The sequence below is a fragment of the Nesoenas mayeri genome (assembly GCF_963082525.1).
Source record: "Nesoenas mayeri genome assembly, chromosome: 2".
NCBI lineage: Eukaryota > Metazoa > Chordata > Aves > Columbiformes > Columbidae > Nesoenas > Nesoenas mayeri.
The window spans coordinates 128,680,272-128,699,422 of record NC_137543.1 but is presented as its reverse complement, the minus strand read 5'-3'; the positions used below and the strand labels follow the sequence as shown (position 1 = coordinate 128,699,422).

The 19,151-nt window shown below is 36.4% G+C and overlaps 1 protein-coding gene across 4 annotated transcripts in view; it reads right to left on the bottom strand.

The window, feature by feature from the left end:
* SKAP2 (src kinase associated phosphoprotein 2) overlaps positions 1 to 19,151 on the bottom strand; it is a 117,763-nt gene that overhangs the window by 91,003 nt on the left and 7,609 nt on the right. For 3 of the 4 annotated variants that reach the window (XM_080338871.1, XM_080338870.1, XM_080338872.1), the window contains exons 2-4: positions 15,647 to 15,752; positions 13,502 to 13,527; positions 3,699 to 3,797 (exon numbers count right to left, since the gene is read on the bottom strand). In XM_080338871.1, coding sequence (XP_080194997.1) covers positions 3,699 to 3,797; positions 13,502 to 13,527; positions 15,647 to 15,752 — 231 coding nt within the window. The remainder of the gene's footprint in view (positions 1 to 3,698; positions 3,798 to 13,501; positions 13,528 to 15,646; positions 15,753 to 19,151) is intronic. The other variant, XM_080338873.1, reaches the window with a different exon arrangement.

Genomic DNA, 19,151 nt, shown 5'->3' with positions numbered 1-19,151 from the left:
ACCAACTTTAAAGGCAGCCTTATTATTTCAATTTTAAAGTATTTTGGTGTGCTTTGTTTTTAACTGACCAAGACATATCTATTTTCCACTACACACATTCTTCAAAATACAGATGGAAGGGGAGTAAGAAATTACAAGACATAATATTGTTATACAGTGTACTATACAAAACCCTGTCATTTAAGTTGCAAGAAACCTAGTCATCAATAAGTGAAAAAATACCCCGCTCAAAAATCAATTATGTTGAGTCTTTTGTATAGAGAAGTAGTACACCTTTCAGGCAACTGGTATTAATGAGCAGACATGGCTATAGAATCTCCATCTGTTTTTCTGACAAAGCTGTGACTACTCCAGTCTCTCATTGAAATTCCATTAATCTGGTGCGCCAAGGACCAATGCGAAAATCAAAACTCCATCTAACCCTTTATCAGCTCACAATAACCTACAAGTGAACTCTGCCTGTTAGCATACAGCAAGTTATGATTTTGCTATCAATCAGGCTGTTAGCCAATAAAAAAAAGAAAAAAAAAAGAAAATCAAGTTAAGAATGGAGTGCCTGGCAGTGCTGTTTTGTTTTGTCTGTCTTGTTTTGGGGTTCGTGATTTTATTTGGGGGTTTTGTTGTGTTTTATCCTTCTTCCAATTTCTGTAGGGTGTCTGGACATGTAAGCCTATGCATCATTCTCCTTCGTTGTGATTTAATTGCTGCCGGCAATCAAGTCAAAGCATCACTGAAGTGTGCTTGAATTTCATTAGATGATATAACTTATGCTACTTTCCTACAGTACCTAATAAACCATAAAGAAACCAAAACACATATGGCTTGAGGGAATAACTGGAAAATTAGGTGGCCATTTGGGAACTGAGTGAACTTTTGAACCACAGGAACAGAGAAAAAAGAAATATTAAAAGGAAAGACAGACTTAGAATGCACATAGAGACGTGGGGGTTTGACCTTTTCAGTACCTAGAAAATTACATTAGCATTATGAAAAATACATATCATGTTTAGAGTTTATAATCCATCAAAGTTTAGATACTTTGTTAGTGCCTAGCATAAGGTAAAAGTCAAAAGGACAACATAACAATCAGATTTGACAAAAGGCCTTTAGGTGACCTGTGCTAATTTAGTTATCCCATACTTATTGTTAAATGGATTATCTCTCTTGTAATTAATACACCATTAGACAAAGGTCACACGAAAACTCCAGGATTTTATAATGACTGTAATGTACACGTAATACACAAATTCTTTATCTGTTACCAAGCGGGTGCCTTCACAAATTATATTTTGACAGTAACAGTGCAAAGTCAAATAGTGACACTTTCAGATGTCATACAAACCCTGCAGTCTAACTCAAGTATACAAAAGTAAATGTCTGGTTTGTTTTGGTGTTTTGTTAGCAGAAAATATATTTAAAAGGTTTTATATAAAAATATGAATGGACTCAAATATAAATAAAGAACACCCAAATTTGGTTACCTGGTTGGGCTCCTACGTTAATGCCGAGAGCCTTGATCCTACACAAACGAGATTTTACCCCTGCACAGAGCCCTGCTGAACTAAACTGGTAACCACGTAAGATCAAACATCTACCTTACAGACCCAGCAGCTTGGGTAGAATTTAAATATTGAACGTTAGCAGACTGCTAAAAAACAAAAACACAGTATTAAGCTTCAAACCCTTTCATGCCTATGAAAACTGAAATGAATGGCACCTCCGAGGATCAATCCATCTCTTATAAGATTCTCTCAACCTGCACTTTCATATATAGTCCAGACTTGAATGATGAACTATATATGTTAACATCAAAATGGTATTAGAATGACACACTAGACATTCAAAGAGGAAAACAGAAACACTCCTCCAATGAAAGTATTTACATATTAAAATCTATCACCTTTTATTAACTTTTTCTCATGCTGCACTCCCTCTAGATAATTATAATAGAAAGGAATTATCATAAAACATAGAAAGACCAGTGAGGTAAAATCATCTTAAATATAACAGAATTGCACCCACTATATTTCTGCCTAAACTGGAATGAATTAGCCAAGATATTGCTGGGCAGTTATTATACCTACTCTCATAATTATAACTTCCAAAACAGGCTAAAAATTAATCAGCCATCTGTACAAACTCATACGGTATTTCATATACTCTTGCATCAGCATTCTTCAGCCATTCGTTATTCAGGTTTATGAACATTATCACTTTTTTCTTGATTAACTGTTTTGAAACAAATCTATAATCATATCTCCTATTAAATAGCCATACAATTATACAATTTTGTCACACACCCTTATGCAATCACTACCATGTTATTAAGTTACAATTAGAAATAATGTTAAGATTATGTTTGTAAGCAAAAATAAATACATGGAAAGCTGCATTCATCTGTATTTTGGAAAATTAGCTTGGGTTTTCTAAAAGCCATATTCAATTTGACTGATAATTACTTTTCAATCAGAGAGCAAAAAGGCTTGTTTTTTATTTTGTTAATAGAAGGTCACATTGCCAAAATGCAACAAGCTCAAGATATTTAAAAAAAAAAAAAAAAAAAGTTATTATTATTGTTACACATTTTACAGAGTTCTGAATATGAAAAAAATTGTGTTATTCTGAATCAGTGGTTAGAAGGTTTATCACTTATGCATGTACTTGACTTATCCCTGTTCTGCAATAGACATAATTTTATACCTCATAAAAGCAATTTATGTTTCCAAAGGGAATAATCTGGATAACATAAAATGTGGAGTGCTATGTTGCAGGAAGCATATTTTCATTCAGCAATTGTATTTCGAGATGGAGCTGCACAGTTTGATCATCATATCATGTCAGAAAACATCATTCACTAGTCAGTCTATCTAACTTCTAGTGCCACAAATTAATATACATCGTTAATTTCTTTGTACATATACTTAATTTATTGCCATATATTACTCATAGAGGGTATTTATATTATGTATACAATAAACTAATCTCAAAAATATGGACACTATGCTAAAGCAAGCTTGTTAACTCTTGAAATATTCAATTGTTCATGTCTTCAGAACAGTCGCATTAAGCATTAAATTTAATGAACACAAAATAAAACAACACGGAAAACAGCCATGGAGCCTAAATATTTTTTTAAATGCAAACTCAAATTTAAAATTTATATAATGAAAACATTCTACAAAAGACTATCTTAATGGAAGAAAACACTGTAGGAATAATTAATTTAATATTTTATGAACCTATTCTGCATGGAGTTTGCAGAAAAATATCAATCACATAAACTGTTTCATTATTTATTAGATGAATAATACAGTAAGCCATTAAGTAGCACAATAAAATTAAGCAAGAATCTGATAATGTTGAATTAACAAACAATTTGTTATTGCAAATATTCACACTCTTTTAGCCACTGATCTATCTTTAAAAACATATGCATCTACAGAAGATGCTTTGTTATGAAAAAGCATGAGTTTAAAAGAAATGTAAATTCGGGACAGCTTCGCTATGCTCTAGGACCACTAGAGAGAGCTGTTCAGTTCCTTTAAAGGTTCTTGTAAAAGTAAGAAAAGTGTCCAGCTGCGATGCTTATCTGTTTATCTGATTTCCAACACTAACATTTGCATCACGAGGATCCAATTACATGAGTTTGCACCAAACTGGCAAATCTAGTACGTTCTAAGGTAAACAGTGTCACATACCATCAGAAGGTGCTTCATCCTCTTTATCATATCGGTCAGATGCTATTGAGACACTATCGGGAGGCAAGGAGCCCTCAGCCTCCTCCTCATCTTCCAGTTCTGCAAAAGTAAAAAATACATTGGTAGTTAAAATAGTCTATCATACAAACACAGACAGAATCCAACAACAAATATTCTCATTAGTAAGGAGGCTGTCAATTCCTGTCTAAAACAGAAAAATCCCATTTCTCATGGATGCACGTAATAGGCACCTTGTACGCTGAGGCGCAGCTGTGAGCGCTGCTGTTCTAGGGCCACCTTCCAACCACCACCGACATACTGCTGGACCGGTTCCCCTCAACGCTGCTATACCATGAACCCACTCCCAGCACTGCACACAGAATGGGGGAAGAAACACACACCCCAGCAAAGAGGAGGGGAGCAAGAGGAGGGACATTTAAAAAAAAAAATAATTAAAAAAAAAAAAAAGCACTGGCAGGTGGAGAAATAGGCAGTGCCAAGCTCCAAAGTTCTGCCTGTCCAAGCGCAGGAAGGAGCTGCAGCAACTTCCCTCCAAGAAGCTGCCAAATTCCTGTTGGCAGCAGTCTGCTGCCCTCTGCCCACTTTTTCTTCACCATAATTAGGTGCTACTTTGCAAATGTTGTACACGTATTCCTCCCAACTTTTTCTAAAAATGGAATTGCCTTCTGACAGCAGCCGGTCTGAACCTGTGGCTTAATGCAGCATTCAGTTGATAAATTCCTTCTGCAACTGAGAGCTCTACTACAACATACACAAAATCTACATTATTAGCTAACCTATGCACTACGCTGATCAGAGTGTATTAAGTGTGAAGGTCTGGAAAAGGTAAAGTAAAATCAGTTAGTCAAAGCTTTCATTTAACTAGACAAAATTTAAGTTCCCCCTCCCAAAACTCAGTATATTTTCTCAGATTTTTTTAAAATACCATCTAGGCAAAGAAGAGGTGGGAAAATAACAAACTACATTGTTCCTTTAAAAAAAAAAGTCTTGGTGAAGTAGGAAATCCCAATAATTAAATATTATTAAAATCATCAAACCAAAATCATAAAGCTAATGCTCCAATAGATCAAATGATCCTCAATTTTCTTAAAAAGCTCATAAAGCTAAATTGCTCAAGCACTGCCTTTTGGTATACTCATATGCAGAGAGCTTTCCAGAGACCTCCAGACATTCTTCTCTATTCATGTGTTCCCTCTTGGATCACTGTATCAGATAACTAATTTCCCAGAATCCAAAAGAACCCCCATGCATAGCAAAAATATTCTTCTCCACAGACATATGAATAACATTCATCAGTAGGACCGTTTATTTATGGCTGAGAGTTTTACGCCTTTGCTTCCCATTTAATAATGGAAAAAACATGAAAAATTCAGATTCCATACCCAAAAAGCTTCATAGTTGTAAGCAAACAGGAAGTTTTCTGTGCAGATAAGAAAACAAAGCCTGATTTAGCTTTGTTGGAGTTCTTTTACCTCCGAAGATTGTTGAATACCAAACTGGTTCACCCTTCATTAATTTAGTATGCTTTTTTTGGGAAGGCTTCCTTTCAAGCTCTCATGCCATATAACAACTGCTTTGAATCTGAACCTGACTCCAATCTATTTTTGACACGGCCATCTTCCAGTAGCACTCCAGCCATCGTGTTAATCTGATCAAAATATTTGCATTTCATCACACCTGTCAAACCAATCAAAAGTAAATTATCCCTCTCCAGGATGCATCTCTTCTTCCAAACAGAAAACCAGAGAGCAGATAGCTCATGAACAGAAAATATTATGCCATATTTACAACCAGCCTGATCATCTTTCACACTTACATGCCTGAGACCAGTTGCCTGTCTCTCTATATATATCTTTATTAGATGATGGACTCCATGTAAAAAGAGCAGACTTGATACTGTATAGGTTGTGAATATCACAAGTTGTTCCACTCTTCTCCTGTCCTAAACTTTCTACTAGTAGTAGAATGTTCAGAACATATGTATGTATAAACCTCCACTTCCAGTGCCCTGGTTGTCAGTCCAAAATGTCCTCTTATCAGCTATGCATAAATGTACTACCATTTAACCTTCGTGAAGGTGCCAGCACAAATTTAAAGTATTAGGCTGTATTTCTAGGGGCAAACATTTCCACAAACACCACACTCCAGCACACAGAACTCATGGGCTGAATAGTAAGAGTAAACCAAAGCATATTTAAATGAGTAGCTCTTGTGGATGGTAAACAGACGAGTACAACAGATGAGTACAGATGTAGAAAGAACATCTCTGGAGAACTCTGCCCCTCTTAGCTATACAGAATCTCTTTCAGAGAAGTTGTGATTTCTTACGTAAGTTTGCATAGCTGTTAGCCTGCTCTTCCATTAAGTCATGGTATCACCATTTTCTAATTATGCTAAGGATTTCAAATTCAGTGAACCTTTGTGCTTTGCACTCTTATAAAAGTCAGATGATCTAGAAACAAGGGGTTTTTTAATACATACATATTTAGAGAATATCATATCCTAGGTATATACTGTATTTGAAATTACACAAACCACAAGCACACCAAATGTAGATTTATAATAAGTATCTGTTCTAAGATATCCAAGTTTAAAATGGTCTTTAAAAAATAATAATTAAGGTATCATGAAGAAAGAAATTACACGCTCAGTGCTTTCAGAGAGTTTATAGTCCTCAAAGCATTCTCTAGATGTTAAATCCTAAATAAAGGCTTGAAGACTTCCACAGGAAAAAACCTTTACCGAGAAAGACAATCAGAACAAATATATAGAACCCATGTCATACCATACTGAATTTAGGTACCCACACTTCTTTACGTGAAAAACGTGGACACACTGAATAAAGGTACAAGCCACCTATAGCCCTGCAGGACTGGATTAAACCAAAAATCTTCTATTTTTTATTTTAGAATAAAAAAATGTATTTGTAAATTTATATTATACATTGAAATGCAATCCTTAAATCATCTAATTTGTACAGAACTGCAGGCACTTTTATAGGAGAGCTGACTCAATGTGCTCTGCAGCTTTAATAGGCAACATTTCACAACTTTTTTGTGTGCTCACGGAAAAAAACGACTACAAATTAGTATCAACCTTGATTTTCTGCCTCCTAATTCTGGCAAGGTTAAAAGACATCTTAGGAGTGTACGCTATTAATACATAAGGATATCGCTCCTGACAGTTATAGAGAGGCTTCCTGTTGCTCCTGTGGGGTCTCCTGCATTCCCACTCAGAGTAATCTCTGCCCTTCCTCTACTTCACATGCTCCCCCACCAAGGTGCTGCACCGTGGTTTATACTCCACCTATTGAGGAAGACCAGATAGAATTGCATCTGAAACTACATGTGTTACCCTTTGAGCAGTCAGAGGAGTCAGTGTTGAGCAGCACAAGCCACTGCTCCTCTCTTCAGGTGCCAAGTACCTAAAAATACACCCGAAAAGCGTCAATAAATTAAAGAGAAGCATTCAGCTTGCATTTATGTAATAGAAAACTGAACTACAAAGCAACAATGGGCATCAGGTAAATGTATCCAATACAATTTGCAGGCATAATTGAAAGCATTACTGCCTAATCAGACATCTAAAAGCAAAGCATGCCCAAACGAAATGTCTATAGACTCATTAGTTGGCAACCATTCCATTACAATCACACATAATGTCAGTAGCGCCTTGAACCTGTGCCAATGACAACAGCATAAATTTTGCATCTCATTTCTGTGGTCATAAAATTAATGATCAGTTTAAAAATACTTCTTTGCAAAAGTTATTGCACAAAAAAGTGACATGAATGTGTCCCTGTTATGTAGTCACAAGGATAATTAAGGAGTTGGTGCTCATTAATATAGCCTCTTGTTTCCCCAGAATACCATATGATTTATCTGAAAGTTGAAAAAAAAAAAGTTTAATTAACAGTAGATAGCTAACAGCTAAAACAATAACAAAAATATGTATATGAACTGATCCTATTCTCCAGTTTCAGCAATTTAAACCAACCTCTTACAGGTTTGAGAGTCGAATCAATATTTTATGTTATCTGTAAAAAAAAAAAAAATCCTATACACTGTCTTTCCTTATTAAATGCTACCTTTTCCATTACAGCTTATTTATTGATTTAGGAAATAATGCATACCAAAGGGCAAGTGTACCACATTAGGAACTGAGCATAAAACTAACTCTTTTCATTGTAACAAGGGCTGCACTTCAGTCCCTGCACCCTCCCTACTCTGAAGATTTCCAACAGTTTTAGTTGGTACAAGATAAATATAACAAGCAGGGCCACATCACTTTATATGAATACAGCTAAAAAAAATCCACTTTTTTTTTTTTTTCCCCAGGAATTCAATTCCTTCTGCAATAGTGTGAGATTATAGTAATGAACTCCTAAGCATTAATGACATTGCCTCAGCCACTAAATCTAAGAAAGTGCAAGCAAGATGTTTCAGCCAATGCCTCCAAAAGAAACTTGCTCACTCAGAGTCCCCAGATCACTAAACACTTTCATTCTATTTCTAAAAAAAAACATATAGACAGAGTGACGCATTAATTTTTTTTTAGTATAAGCAAATTAAGCCACAAAAATAAAAAGACATGCAGGTCATTACATGCTGCTTCTTGCCATGTTGGGAGGTCCCAAGAGACAGCAGGTTGAAATCGCTTCCTCCTGTCCAACCTCTGCTCCAGTAAGAACCCACCAAACAAGGAACTGCATGAAGCCACCAAGCACATAAATGCAAGGTCCTCACTACACAGGTTTTCACAAAAATAACTAGACAAAGTTGCTTTCAAGCTGGCACAGGTATACTTTAGTGTCTTGGTAGATGCAGCTGATTTTTTAAGAAGATGCTACTGACCCAATCCACCAGCCTTCCTGCAAGACTGGATTCTTCTGACAGCCACTGTCTTGCTGTACACTTTGCCATGCAATCTGCTCTGACACACTCCTTCCTGAAGAGTCTTCTAGAGCCTCTTATTAACATGATGGTTTTTAATGGCTTGTTTTGTAAAGGTCAAGTAGGAATTTTTTAGCAGCTATTTGTTAAAACAATACTAAAACAGCATTAATTTTGTAAGCAAATACGCTTCAAGCAAGAAAAGCAACACAACTTTCCTTGCTGAGAGGCCTCCCATCCTGATGATGCACATCAGGGTAAGACCATTTTGCGCTGCACTGGTGGCTGAATCTTGTGCTGCTTGAAATTGTGCTTGGCACAGACACTGCACAGATAACAGCTGTCTGTAGCTGAAAGGGACAACATAGTGACTTGCCTGCAATGAAACCCTCCAGACTTCCAAGACAGAGGGATATTTGGCACACTTCTAATGCATCTGATGGTCTCTCCAGAAATACGTCATGATGAGCCTCAAAGGACTGTGCAGCAACTAAGCCGCGTCTTTCCCATTTATGGTTAAATACTAACGATGTATCTATGCTTCTGACTGAAACCGCAAGTGAGTTAAAATATAGAACTCATATCCTCTGATGACCATAAGCTACTGCCTCCCCTTCTGAAGTCCAAGAAGACTCCTACCTGCTGCCATTTCCTGAAAAAACAGAGTGCACAGAGACAAAAAACAAGTATCGCCTCCACAAAAAAGAGAAAAAAAAAAAAAATCAGAAAACACTTTGCATACGGTGCCACTTTGTCAGCTTGACCATTTCCAGGAAGCAGATGTCTCAGGCTCCAGACACTCACTGCTCTGCCAAGAGCCAAAGAAGCATCTGAGTCATTGAAAGGTTTCCTACAGGTGCTCTCAATAGTTACACAAAGAGCACCGATGCTCCACAGGCACAGGTTTATCTTCTATCATGCTACAGTGAAAAGAAAGCAAAAGTGGACCTTCAACGGTTTTTATCAGACCAAAAAGTGGTAGTTCAGCAAATGTCAAATCACACTTTTCTGCATAAATAGTGCCAAAGTCGTGTGCTGCAGATCAGATAGAAGGTGCACTGAGTGCTTTATGGAGAACTTGTTCTGCAAATTCCCATATTATGACTCGATTTGGCGAGTACTTTTGGTGTCTCACTTTCAACACTGAGCCAACATATTTTGCGGAAAGTGATTAAAAATATATATTTTACTAAAATAAATGCAAAGAACAGATGGCAAGTGAGCTTCAAACACAAATACAGTTTCTAGGGCTTATAGTGCTTCTGCCAACTTTAGCACTATTTTTAGTATAAATTGAAAACAAGGTTCTTTTAACTAAACATTTTGGCAGCCATGGTATTGATTCAATTAATCTCAAAACAGAGAAATGCCAAAAACTGTATTAACTCAGAATCTTTGACAAAGTCCAGACTTTTATATCCTTAGTGGAATACTAGTCTGATAAAAAATTAATCCAATTTGTATGAAAATTATGCTCATTTTCAAGTTCCTTCCCAATTCTAAGACCTACAACAGGTCACCTTGAGTGTGATTATGGCTTTTTGGGTTTGCTTGAACTGCTTAGCTGAAGAGTCAAATATTTCAAAAGCAAATTTAAAAAGAAAGGCAAAAAGCGGCAGTGTCTACGAGAAAAAGACATTTCTACTGCGTCTCTTAATTTAGTAATGAAATAAAAATAATTAAAGTTTAATAATCTAACTTGATAAATAAAAATAAAATTTGTGGAAAGATCAGTGGTTTGGACATCAATATAATTGTAGGTCTTTTTGTCATAAGAACAACATGCATTTTCTTTGTCCGTAAATCAACATAACACTTAACTGTAAAAGTCAGTTTAAAACCAGATAACACATCACACATGAGAATTAAATCTTTTCCTGTACAATGAATTTTGTGTCTTGAATTTTCACATGTACTCCCTTCTCCTAAAAAGCTTCACTTTCTCGGTGTGTAGACACAAAAGACACTTTTGCCAGCATATTTACTGACCTGAAAGATAACAGAAGAAAAAGTATCTTTAAGAGGATGCAAGAAAGTCCTCAACTTTATCAATCTGGTTGCAAAGCAGTATGTATGCACTTTCTGAAAGTTAAGAGACATGGATGATTTTGGTTTTAAGGATCCTAGTTCTACTTGTGCAGATGCTCTTCATTTTTTTTTTTAATTCTTCTTTTAAACCTCCTTGCCTTATCTTCATGGAAGGTAAGATTCTGTACACTAGAGACCAAAGCTTATACAACAAGAGCCCACATACAACAGCTTGGTCAAACTCATTAGTCACTACATGCACAGCCAGGGGAACTTCAAGAACATACAGTGATGAAAGTGAGTGGAGCAACAAGCTGGTGCCCACAAACCATCCTTGTGGGAAAACTTGCAAGCTGAAGAAGCGGCTGTTCGAGAGACCAGAGTCAAGTTTCATCACGTTATACAGGAAATATGTGAATTTTGAAAGCATTAGCCCACTTCTTCCAGCCTCCAAAAGATTCTTCTGGATGTCCCTGAAAGGCTGACAGGTCACAACTCACAAGTTTCTTCAAAACAGCTGATATAGTATGATAATTAATGCAGTATCATGATTTCTATACCATGATAATATGGAACATAGTGCAAATCATTCTTCACCTTTCCTTTCAGCTACAAAGATTATTTTATTTGCCTTAAAAAAAAAAATGGAGTGACTGCTACCACCAGACAATGAAGAGGAAACATGAAGTTTAAGTGTGCACAGTAGTTCTTATTCTTCCTAGTTTGTTTCAGTGCAGTTTCCACATATCTGCTTCTACCTCTCCTCTTTTCCTAAAAGATATTCTCCTTTTTCACCTTATATTTTGGGATATTTCTTCTTTGTGGGGGGTGGGGGAGGGAACAGGAAAATGTTTTATGATCACTGCCACCTCCGTTTTTAATCTTTTCTCAATTTTTCAAATGCCTATGTGTGCACAGAGGTATGAATGGGCACAAAAGCTGACCTTACTCAGCTGCTGCTGCTGTTTTGTTATACTAGTAGCTGGCCAGGAATCTGACTGCTCACCTCCACGTGGGCCCTTTGTTCTACACCTACACAAGTCACGCCAAATTTGTACAGGCTTAAAGTAAGAATGACACAACAAAACAAAGTTCAGCACACACTTTTTGAGCTCTGGAAATTATACTAACAACCCATACCACTGAACCACATTCCCTCAAATATTTTGCAGATAAGTACAGGCTCCCATTTCTCATTAATTTTTCATATTCATGCATGTAAATGCACATGAATTTGGAGAAATTTATCCTTGTTTGCAGAAAACAATGGTATAACTTTAGAGCCTTTTCATTTTATTTACAAATACTGAAAGGAAACTAAAGTGTCTGCATTTGCAAGCTTGACCACCTGTGCATAGTTCTACAGACTATATCAATTAAAAAATCTGTTTTACTGGAGATAATAAAATGTCATCTTTAGTAATAATTTGTTGAATCTGAAAAGAAAGTCTGAATCAAATTGCCAAGGAAGAAAGCAAATAGACTAGAATTTTCTTGACCTTCAGGAAAAAAAAGCACACCAGTAAATGAAAACTCTTTTCTTTGTAGACAACTGTCATTTTATTAGAGAGTCATAGCTCCAAAAAGTTATTAGCTCTTCAAAAATATGCTCTCCAGAAAGTCAGATGCATTTGCAATGAAACAGCCACCCCACCTGATTCCATGTTAGCTAGTTTCCTAATAAAATAACATTTGTCTTTTCCACCCTTAATTCTGTTGGACAGAGAGAAGAGGAGGGAAACTACATTTTGACTTCAGTAAGAGTGCTGAGGTGCAACATAAAAAAAAATACCAAATTATTTTAATATCATTTTTAAAGAATAGCATAGTTTGAGTTTATAAAACCTCAGCAACCTTTGGGAACTTCCAACTTGTATCTTCTCTTTCAAATGAACTGTTATGCCTATATAACTTGACTTAAACAGGGATAAGAAATATATGAACTTGTTGTGGCTTGTTATAACATTACTTGCCTAATATAACTTGCATATTTTCACTTTATCATGAGGCATGCTGTAGCCTACACATTTGAACCTCCTTGTCCAGAAACAGACAGCTCTTCAACCACTGCAAAAAGTGAAGCTTTGCATAGGCTTTTTTGACCTCACACTGTGACCCTCATACCAGCATCCACAGGCTATAGGTCATGACCTCAAGAATTAGCATCACGGAAATAAGAGCCCTTCCAGGTTCAGTTACAGAACAGAACACTGTAGCAACAAACTCCTCAATCTTTTCTAAACTGAGCTCTGCAGCTTTGTTTTAACTCCACTAGACAATAGATAACCCACACTTCAGTTTTCATTACTTGCACACTAAATTGTCTCCTTCCCAACTGAAGGTCTGAGCTCCTGCTGCACAATAAAAACATTCATTCAAACACCAATATCATACTGTCACTGGATGATCATACTGAAAGGTTAAAGAAACATCACTATGGAATTGAAGACTTTTGCAACATGAAGAAAAAGGGGCTGAAATAAGTTATCCCTATTCAAATTTTATCTCCTAAGGAGGCTTTGCATATACTTCCTCTAGAGAAAAATTAAAATAAAAATATAATCACATACACAAAAAACGAAACTCCATCACATGGTCTTTCACAGCGCTATACTATTGCTAATTAAGACAGACAGTACTAGCTCAAATTATATCAAATTATAAACTGGTCTCTTCATTGACAAACGTTCTCCGAGGTGTTTAATGAAGGAAACGGGACCCAAACTCGGAGGAGACGAGAAGTTTGCGCCCGGGCAGCGGTTCCCCGCTGTCCCCAGCAGGGGGCGCCCGCACCCTCGGCCCGGGCCCCGCGACGCGAAGCCGCCCCAGGGCAAAACCAGCGCGGGGAGGAGGGGAATTTACCTTTATCCGGGAATTCTTGAGGATAACTGCAGAAAGAAGAAGAAACAACGTCAGGCACAAGGTTGAGAGAATCCCCAGTCACCTCAAAAAAAGGCTTGAACAAAACCAAATTCGGATGAAGCAGCCTTTTCTAGGAATATACAACTACTAAGATGTATCTTAAGGTATAAACACACAAAAGCATCTTTAAATTTAGTAAAACTTCTAAATGGTCATATATTTCAAAAAGTTCTGTGCACAAATAAGTGCCACTAAGCATACTTTAAATATAACACAGTAGGTCAGCAGGAAAAAAATCCACAAACAGAGGTTTTAGTTGCAGTTATTTATGAAGTCCACATTAATATGTATTAATAATTAACCAGAAACTAAAAATGTAATGCATGCCTAATTAAAAAAATAACTTTCAAATAAGAAGATCTCAATATATTTACTGACTCAAAAAAAAAAACCTCTATCATCCCAGAGGGAAAAAATCCTGTTTCTTCAGAGCTAAATCTTGAAGGTATTTCAGAAACAAAAATCGTCATGATATAGTTTTATGTATAAAGATAAATAATCAGGACAGAGTTATGTAAAATGGCATTTCAAGAAGCATGCATGGACTGCGTTGCTCTGAAAAGAAGCAGATCTCACCAGAAATAGATGGCAAATAACATGCGGATGCCATGACCAGCTTTACAGGCAATAAGCAGTAGTGCGTGTAACAGGCTAATGAGTGAGGAGATGCTCACAAGTAACAAGGAGGAGAGAAAATAAGAGTCCAGAGATAAGAAAATGAGAAATGCAAACAGAGATAAAGGGTCAGATCTAAGAAATCCTGTGTAGCATGTAGCAGCAATAGTTAGACACAACCCAATATGTGGGATGTGAAAATCGAAGATGACTACAAGGTGCGTATATTTTGTAGCCTGCATGAAAAGCAAAAGATTGTTAACAGTGAAGAATATTACAGAAGACAAGGAAGGAATTAGAAATTAAGATGCGAAATCACAGGGTCATGTAAGTGAACGGCAAAGAATTCAGTGTCAACTGTGCTTGTAACTGCATGTTCCCTCCCTTGATATTTCATCATCCAAAAAAACAGAGTTGAGTCATAAGACTGAAGAAAAAAGTCAGTAGTGGTATATTTGCAAGTCGCCTGTACAGTCCCAGTTAGCTCAATTTAAAAGAAAAAAAAAAAATCATCTAAAAGGTAGTTCTCCAAGCATTTACAGCCAGTAATCTTTAATTACAAAATTCTGGGACACATTTCCAGCCTTCCTGCAGTTAGTGTGATACAAAGAATAGCACCTTCGCCACATGACTGTGCTGTCTTTGAAATTGTAAACAAGCTGCCACAGAGGCAAGAGAGGAGTATCTCATCAAAGCAAAGGTGAGGAGATATCAAAAGGGAGTGATCAGTAGAGAAACACTTTGGAAACAACAATGGGAAGACAACAGCGAGTACTAAATGATATCCTAGTTGACTAGAGTTGTAAGAAAAGATATTTTGCAAATAAAATTTTGTAGCACAAATAAAACTACAGCCAAATCTCTTCAGCTGAATTATTTGACTGAAATAAAAACCCAATGGAACAGAGTCTCAAATCATGCCCAGTATTAAAAAAAAAAAATAACAGATCAAGCAGAGGGGGTGGTGGTATAGTACTTCACTATTTCAACACTCCTGAAACAAACTTATGATCTATAAATAGTTTCCAGTTACATTTCAATTTCCTAATACAAAGCTAAACAACAAAATACACAGTAAAGCAAAGTCAGCACTGAATTATCTGTTTTACACCAGCTGAGTGTGGCGATAGAAAGCTCATTCATATTCTCAATGCTTTATATTTCTTGTATTTTAATGAATTTTACCCAAGCAGACATGAAGGCAAGATCTACCCAACCAGTTTGTAACCGCGGATCAGAACATTGCAGCCATTCAAATGGGACAAATCCCTATGTTCTCCTTTATTACTAAATTCTAACAGCTTCAAGAAAGATTTAAAGGTATGAACCCATGTAGATTATTTGACAAAATCAGGACTCAGACAGATTTTTAATTGTTAATATTGTTAGTGGTTGGGTTATTAAAAGATTATAAAAACTTAAGTTATCAGTAAGTGACTATAACATATTAAAGACAGGAAGCTCACCTACCTTGCCTTAACATCTTTTATCTTCTTAAGAAGAACTTCCCTTTTTTCTTTTGCTTTCTTGGATAGATTTTCTCCTTTTAGCGTTTGGGAAATAAATGTGTCAACATCTGAATCAAAAACAAAAAGAAATACACCTCAAAACCAGGTAACTGCTGCTGTAACGAGTTTGTCCTGATACTACTGTGGAAAAAAAAATCAGGCCTAAGCACAGCACAGTTAACGAACATTTCAGATTCTAAATGGGATACATTTGTTCTCTGATCTCCTTATGCTGAGCACAGCAAATCCTACAGTGACATTTGATTCTTGCTCACTTGATTATGCCATGTAAGTCCTAATAAATTGCAGTACTATAACAATTACTTTCCATCACCTAAAGTACGGGATTACACTAAAACATGGAACTAGCCTTTATGCATGTGTTACTGCCATGTTATTTTAGAAGCTGAAGTTACAAAAATGGTTGAGTAATTCATTGTTTCAGCAGTAACGCCTACCCGGCTACTAATATAGGTCACTTTGATTACAATATTTTCAAACATTCTCATGTTGCCTCTGAACTCCTTGGTTGACTAAAAATTCATAACCAGAGCCTCAATCCTGCAAACAATTAGGCAGGTACAATAAGCATATCAAAGGGTTCAAGCCCAAGTGAGTACTTGAAGTTAAGCATACCTGCACCTGCAGAATCACAAACTAAGGCTCTAACCTCTGCTGTATTTTTAACTCTTACAGAGAAGATACATTGATATGGTCATGTTGAATCAAAGCATACCATAAATTTACCATGGTTGTTTGTAATATAGTAAATATCCATTCCATAGGATAAAAACAATGCAATCAGTGAGAATTTGGGGGAGTGTAACTCTTCTAGCAGTGTGTTTTCTTGGTTAACAAAAATAATTGCCAAAACTAACTGTAAAAGTTTCTTACAGTCACCAATCAACATATAATTATCCTGAAAACTAAAAAGTAGAAATATGACCAAAAAATCCTGCTTGTTAACTTAAATTTCTCAGCGGTATGGGTAATAATTGTTCAGCGAATCAGGGAAAGCAAACATACGTCAGGCACCACATGGTGCCTGCCCCCTCATACACATGCACAAATATACACTTTGGCTCAACCTGCGTAGACACAAATATATATGGATATCACTATCTTAATCCTGTAACTTTCCAAATCAGATGAGATGTTCCGTTTTCTTAAAGAAATACAAAACAGCCAATTGAGTACTCAAATGTTTGTATGCGAATACTTACATTTTAAAACAACATTAAATTAATATTCACTGCAGATTTCCTAACTGAAAACCTTAATCACCTGCTTTTTTCTTTATAAAATGGAAGTTCAACATAAACATATCCCAGTTTCTATTACAGGCTGCAAGAAAACAAATTAAGTCAAAAGTTACACTTTGAGAATGCTAGCATAGCTATTACAAAGATGTTGTTATTTATAAATAATTTACTGGATTATTATTCAGATGTTTAAATTGCTGTCTTCACAAAACATGGCCAAAAGTCTTTATTTTTTAAAGTATTTTAGAGTTCTCAAGAATGATCTTGTTCCCCCTCCCCATAAGACAGCGAAGCTTCCCAATTACATTTTCCAAAGCAGCCCAGAAGGGAGCCGATCCACACTCAGTTCTATGGCATTCATTCTTTAAAATGGCAGAAGGAAAGGCACTTAACATGTGTATTAATGAATCCTCCAGACACACCTCCAACAGCCTCTGTACCATATACCAAGTAACCCTGGAAACATTTCGTCCTAACCCGCAGAAAAAGTATACATCTCCATAAAATCCAATGGCTGTAATTTCCAATCAGGTGGGTGAATGAGGACCCAAAGACATGGACCAACCACAAAACTCACATCAAAAAAAAAAGATACTTTTTCTACTGAGCACAAAAAAGAAAACCATCAACATTTTTTTCTCTCAATGAAACAAAACAGGATTTTCCAGTACACACCAACCTTTCACTCTAGGAGGGACAGGCTGATTAAATATTTGTTCCTTCACACTTTTACATTTTTATTTCAAAAATTAGATCACAGCTTCAATGTTCTAACTAGGCAGCAATAGGCAAAAACTTAGAGGAATTAGTCATGTTTATAAACAAGGAGCAAAGCTTACACAGTAATCTTTGGACTCTAATAACAGAACTATGTCTCTCAAGTCTTCATCTAAAATCAGCTGGCTGCTTCTTCGAAAAAACTCAAAACTCAGCTGAAAACTCTGACACCTCAGGTTTTGACTGACTGTCAAAGCTTTTTTTCAAATACAAATGTTGAGATAACACAATTAAAGAGTATGTGGGGAAGAGAAACCAAGTTGATTATCATAATTAAGAATTACCACTTCTGGCTTAAAATACATTGTAGATACAAAAATGTGAGGACTAACTACATTGCTGACAGAATTTGTTCTTTTCAGGAAAAGCTTGGATTTCAGAAGCAGAAATAATGCAGAATTTTCAACCATGGAGGGACAGGGCAGAAGCAGATGCTCTCAGTATAAGCAGATAATGAATTGGAGGATGGAGGGGAAGAAGTGAAAGAAAAAGAGAGCAAGGATGCAGAAGATCCTGACACATTTGTTGTTTCTAAACAGCAACAGCAGTTACAGAGAAGACATTCCTGGGATGGGTTCCCTCTCCCACAAGACTGTAAAACAGGTCCTCTGAGCTCAAGTATCCACCAACAGAATGCACTGTACTCATCATGGAATAGTATTACTTCCATATGTCCAGAGAAAGCACATTGTTTAATTCATCACGACCCCAAAATATTAAGACAGACCTGATGAACACATAATCTTCAAGAAGGAATACACTTGAAAATTAAACACTACTGTACCATAGATTTTCTTATCTACTCACAATTACACAGAATGCTATCTATCCTGCTCAAGCCACCTTCTGATCTAGTGTTGTAAATCCATCCAGGATATGCCAGATGCACATGAGTTGAGTAACTTATCCTAAGCTCCTCTGGACAAGAAGCAAGGAAGTTATCTAAGTTATAATTATCTCTTCACTACCTGTACTTCCACATGTGGAAGAGTATGGAAGGAGCAGTCCCTGCTGTTAGGAAACATAAAGGAACATTCACACAATTTCTGTGACATTCCACAAACTGATTTAGCTTGGAACGAGAACAAAACTCAGGACTTCAGAATGACAGATGCAAGTCTCATACAGTGAACTTCAGACAGAAGCAGTAAAATTTACCCATTTCTCACTACTATTCTAGTCACTTACTTGCTTTTCCTTCTCCAGGATGATCCAAAACTTGCTCTCTCCTTTGCTAGTTTAATGCTATACAGAAAAGATGTAAACTACTAGTCACAAGCACTGGTGTTTCTTTCATGCTTCAGTTACAGTTGGCCCATTGAGGAATTTAAACGTACTAAAAGATAAACTCCAAAAACAATACCTCTTTGAACAGATTTAAAAGCACTTTTACTAACCAGTTAACACACAACAAACAAAATCTATTTC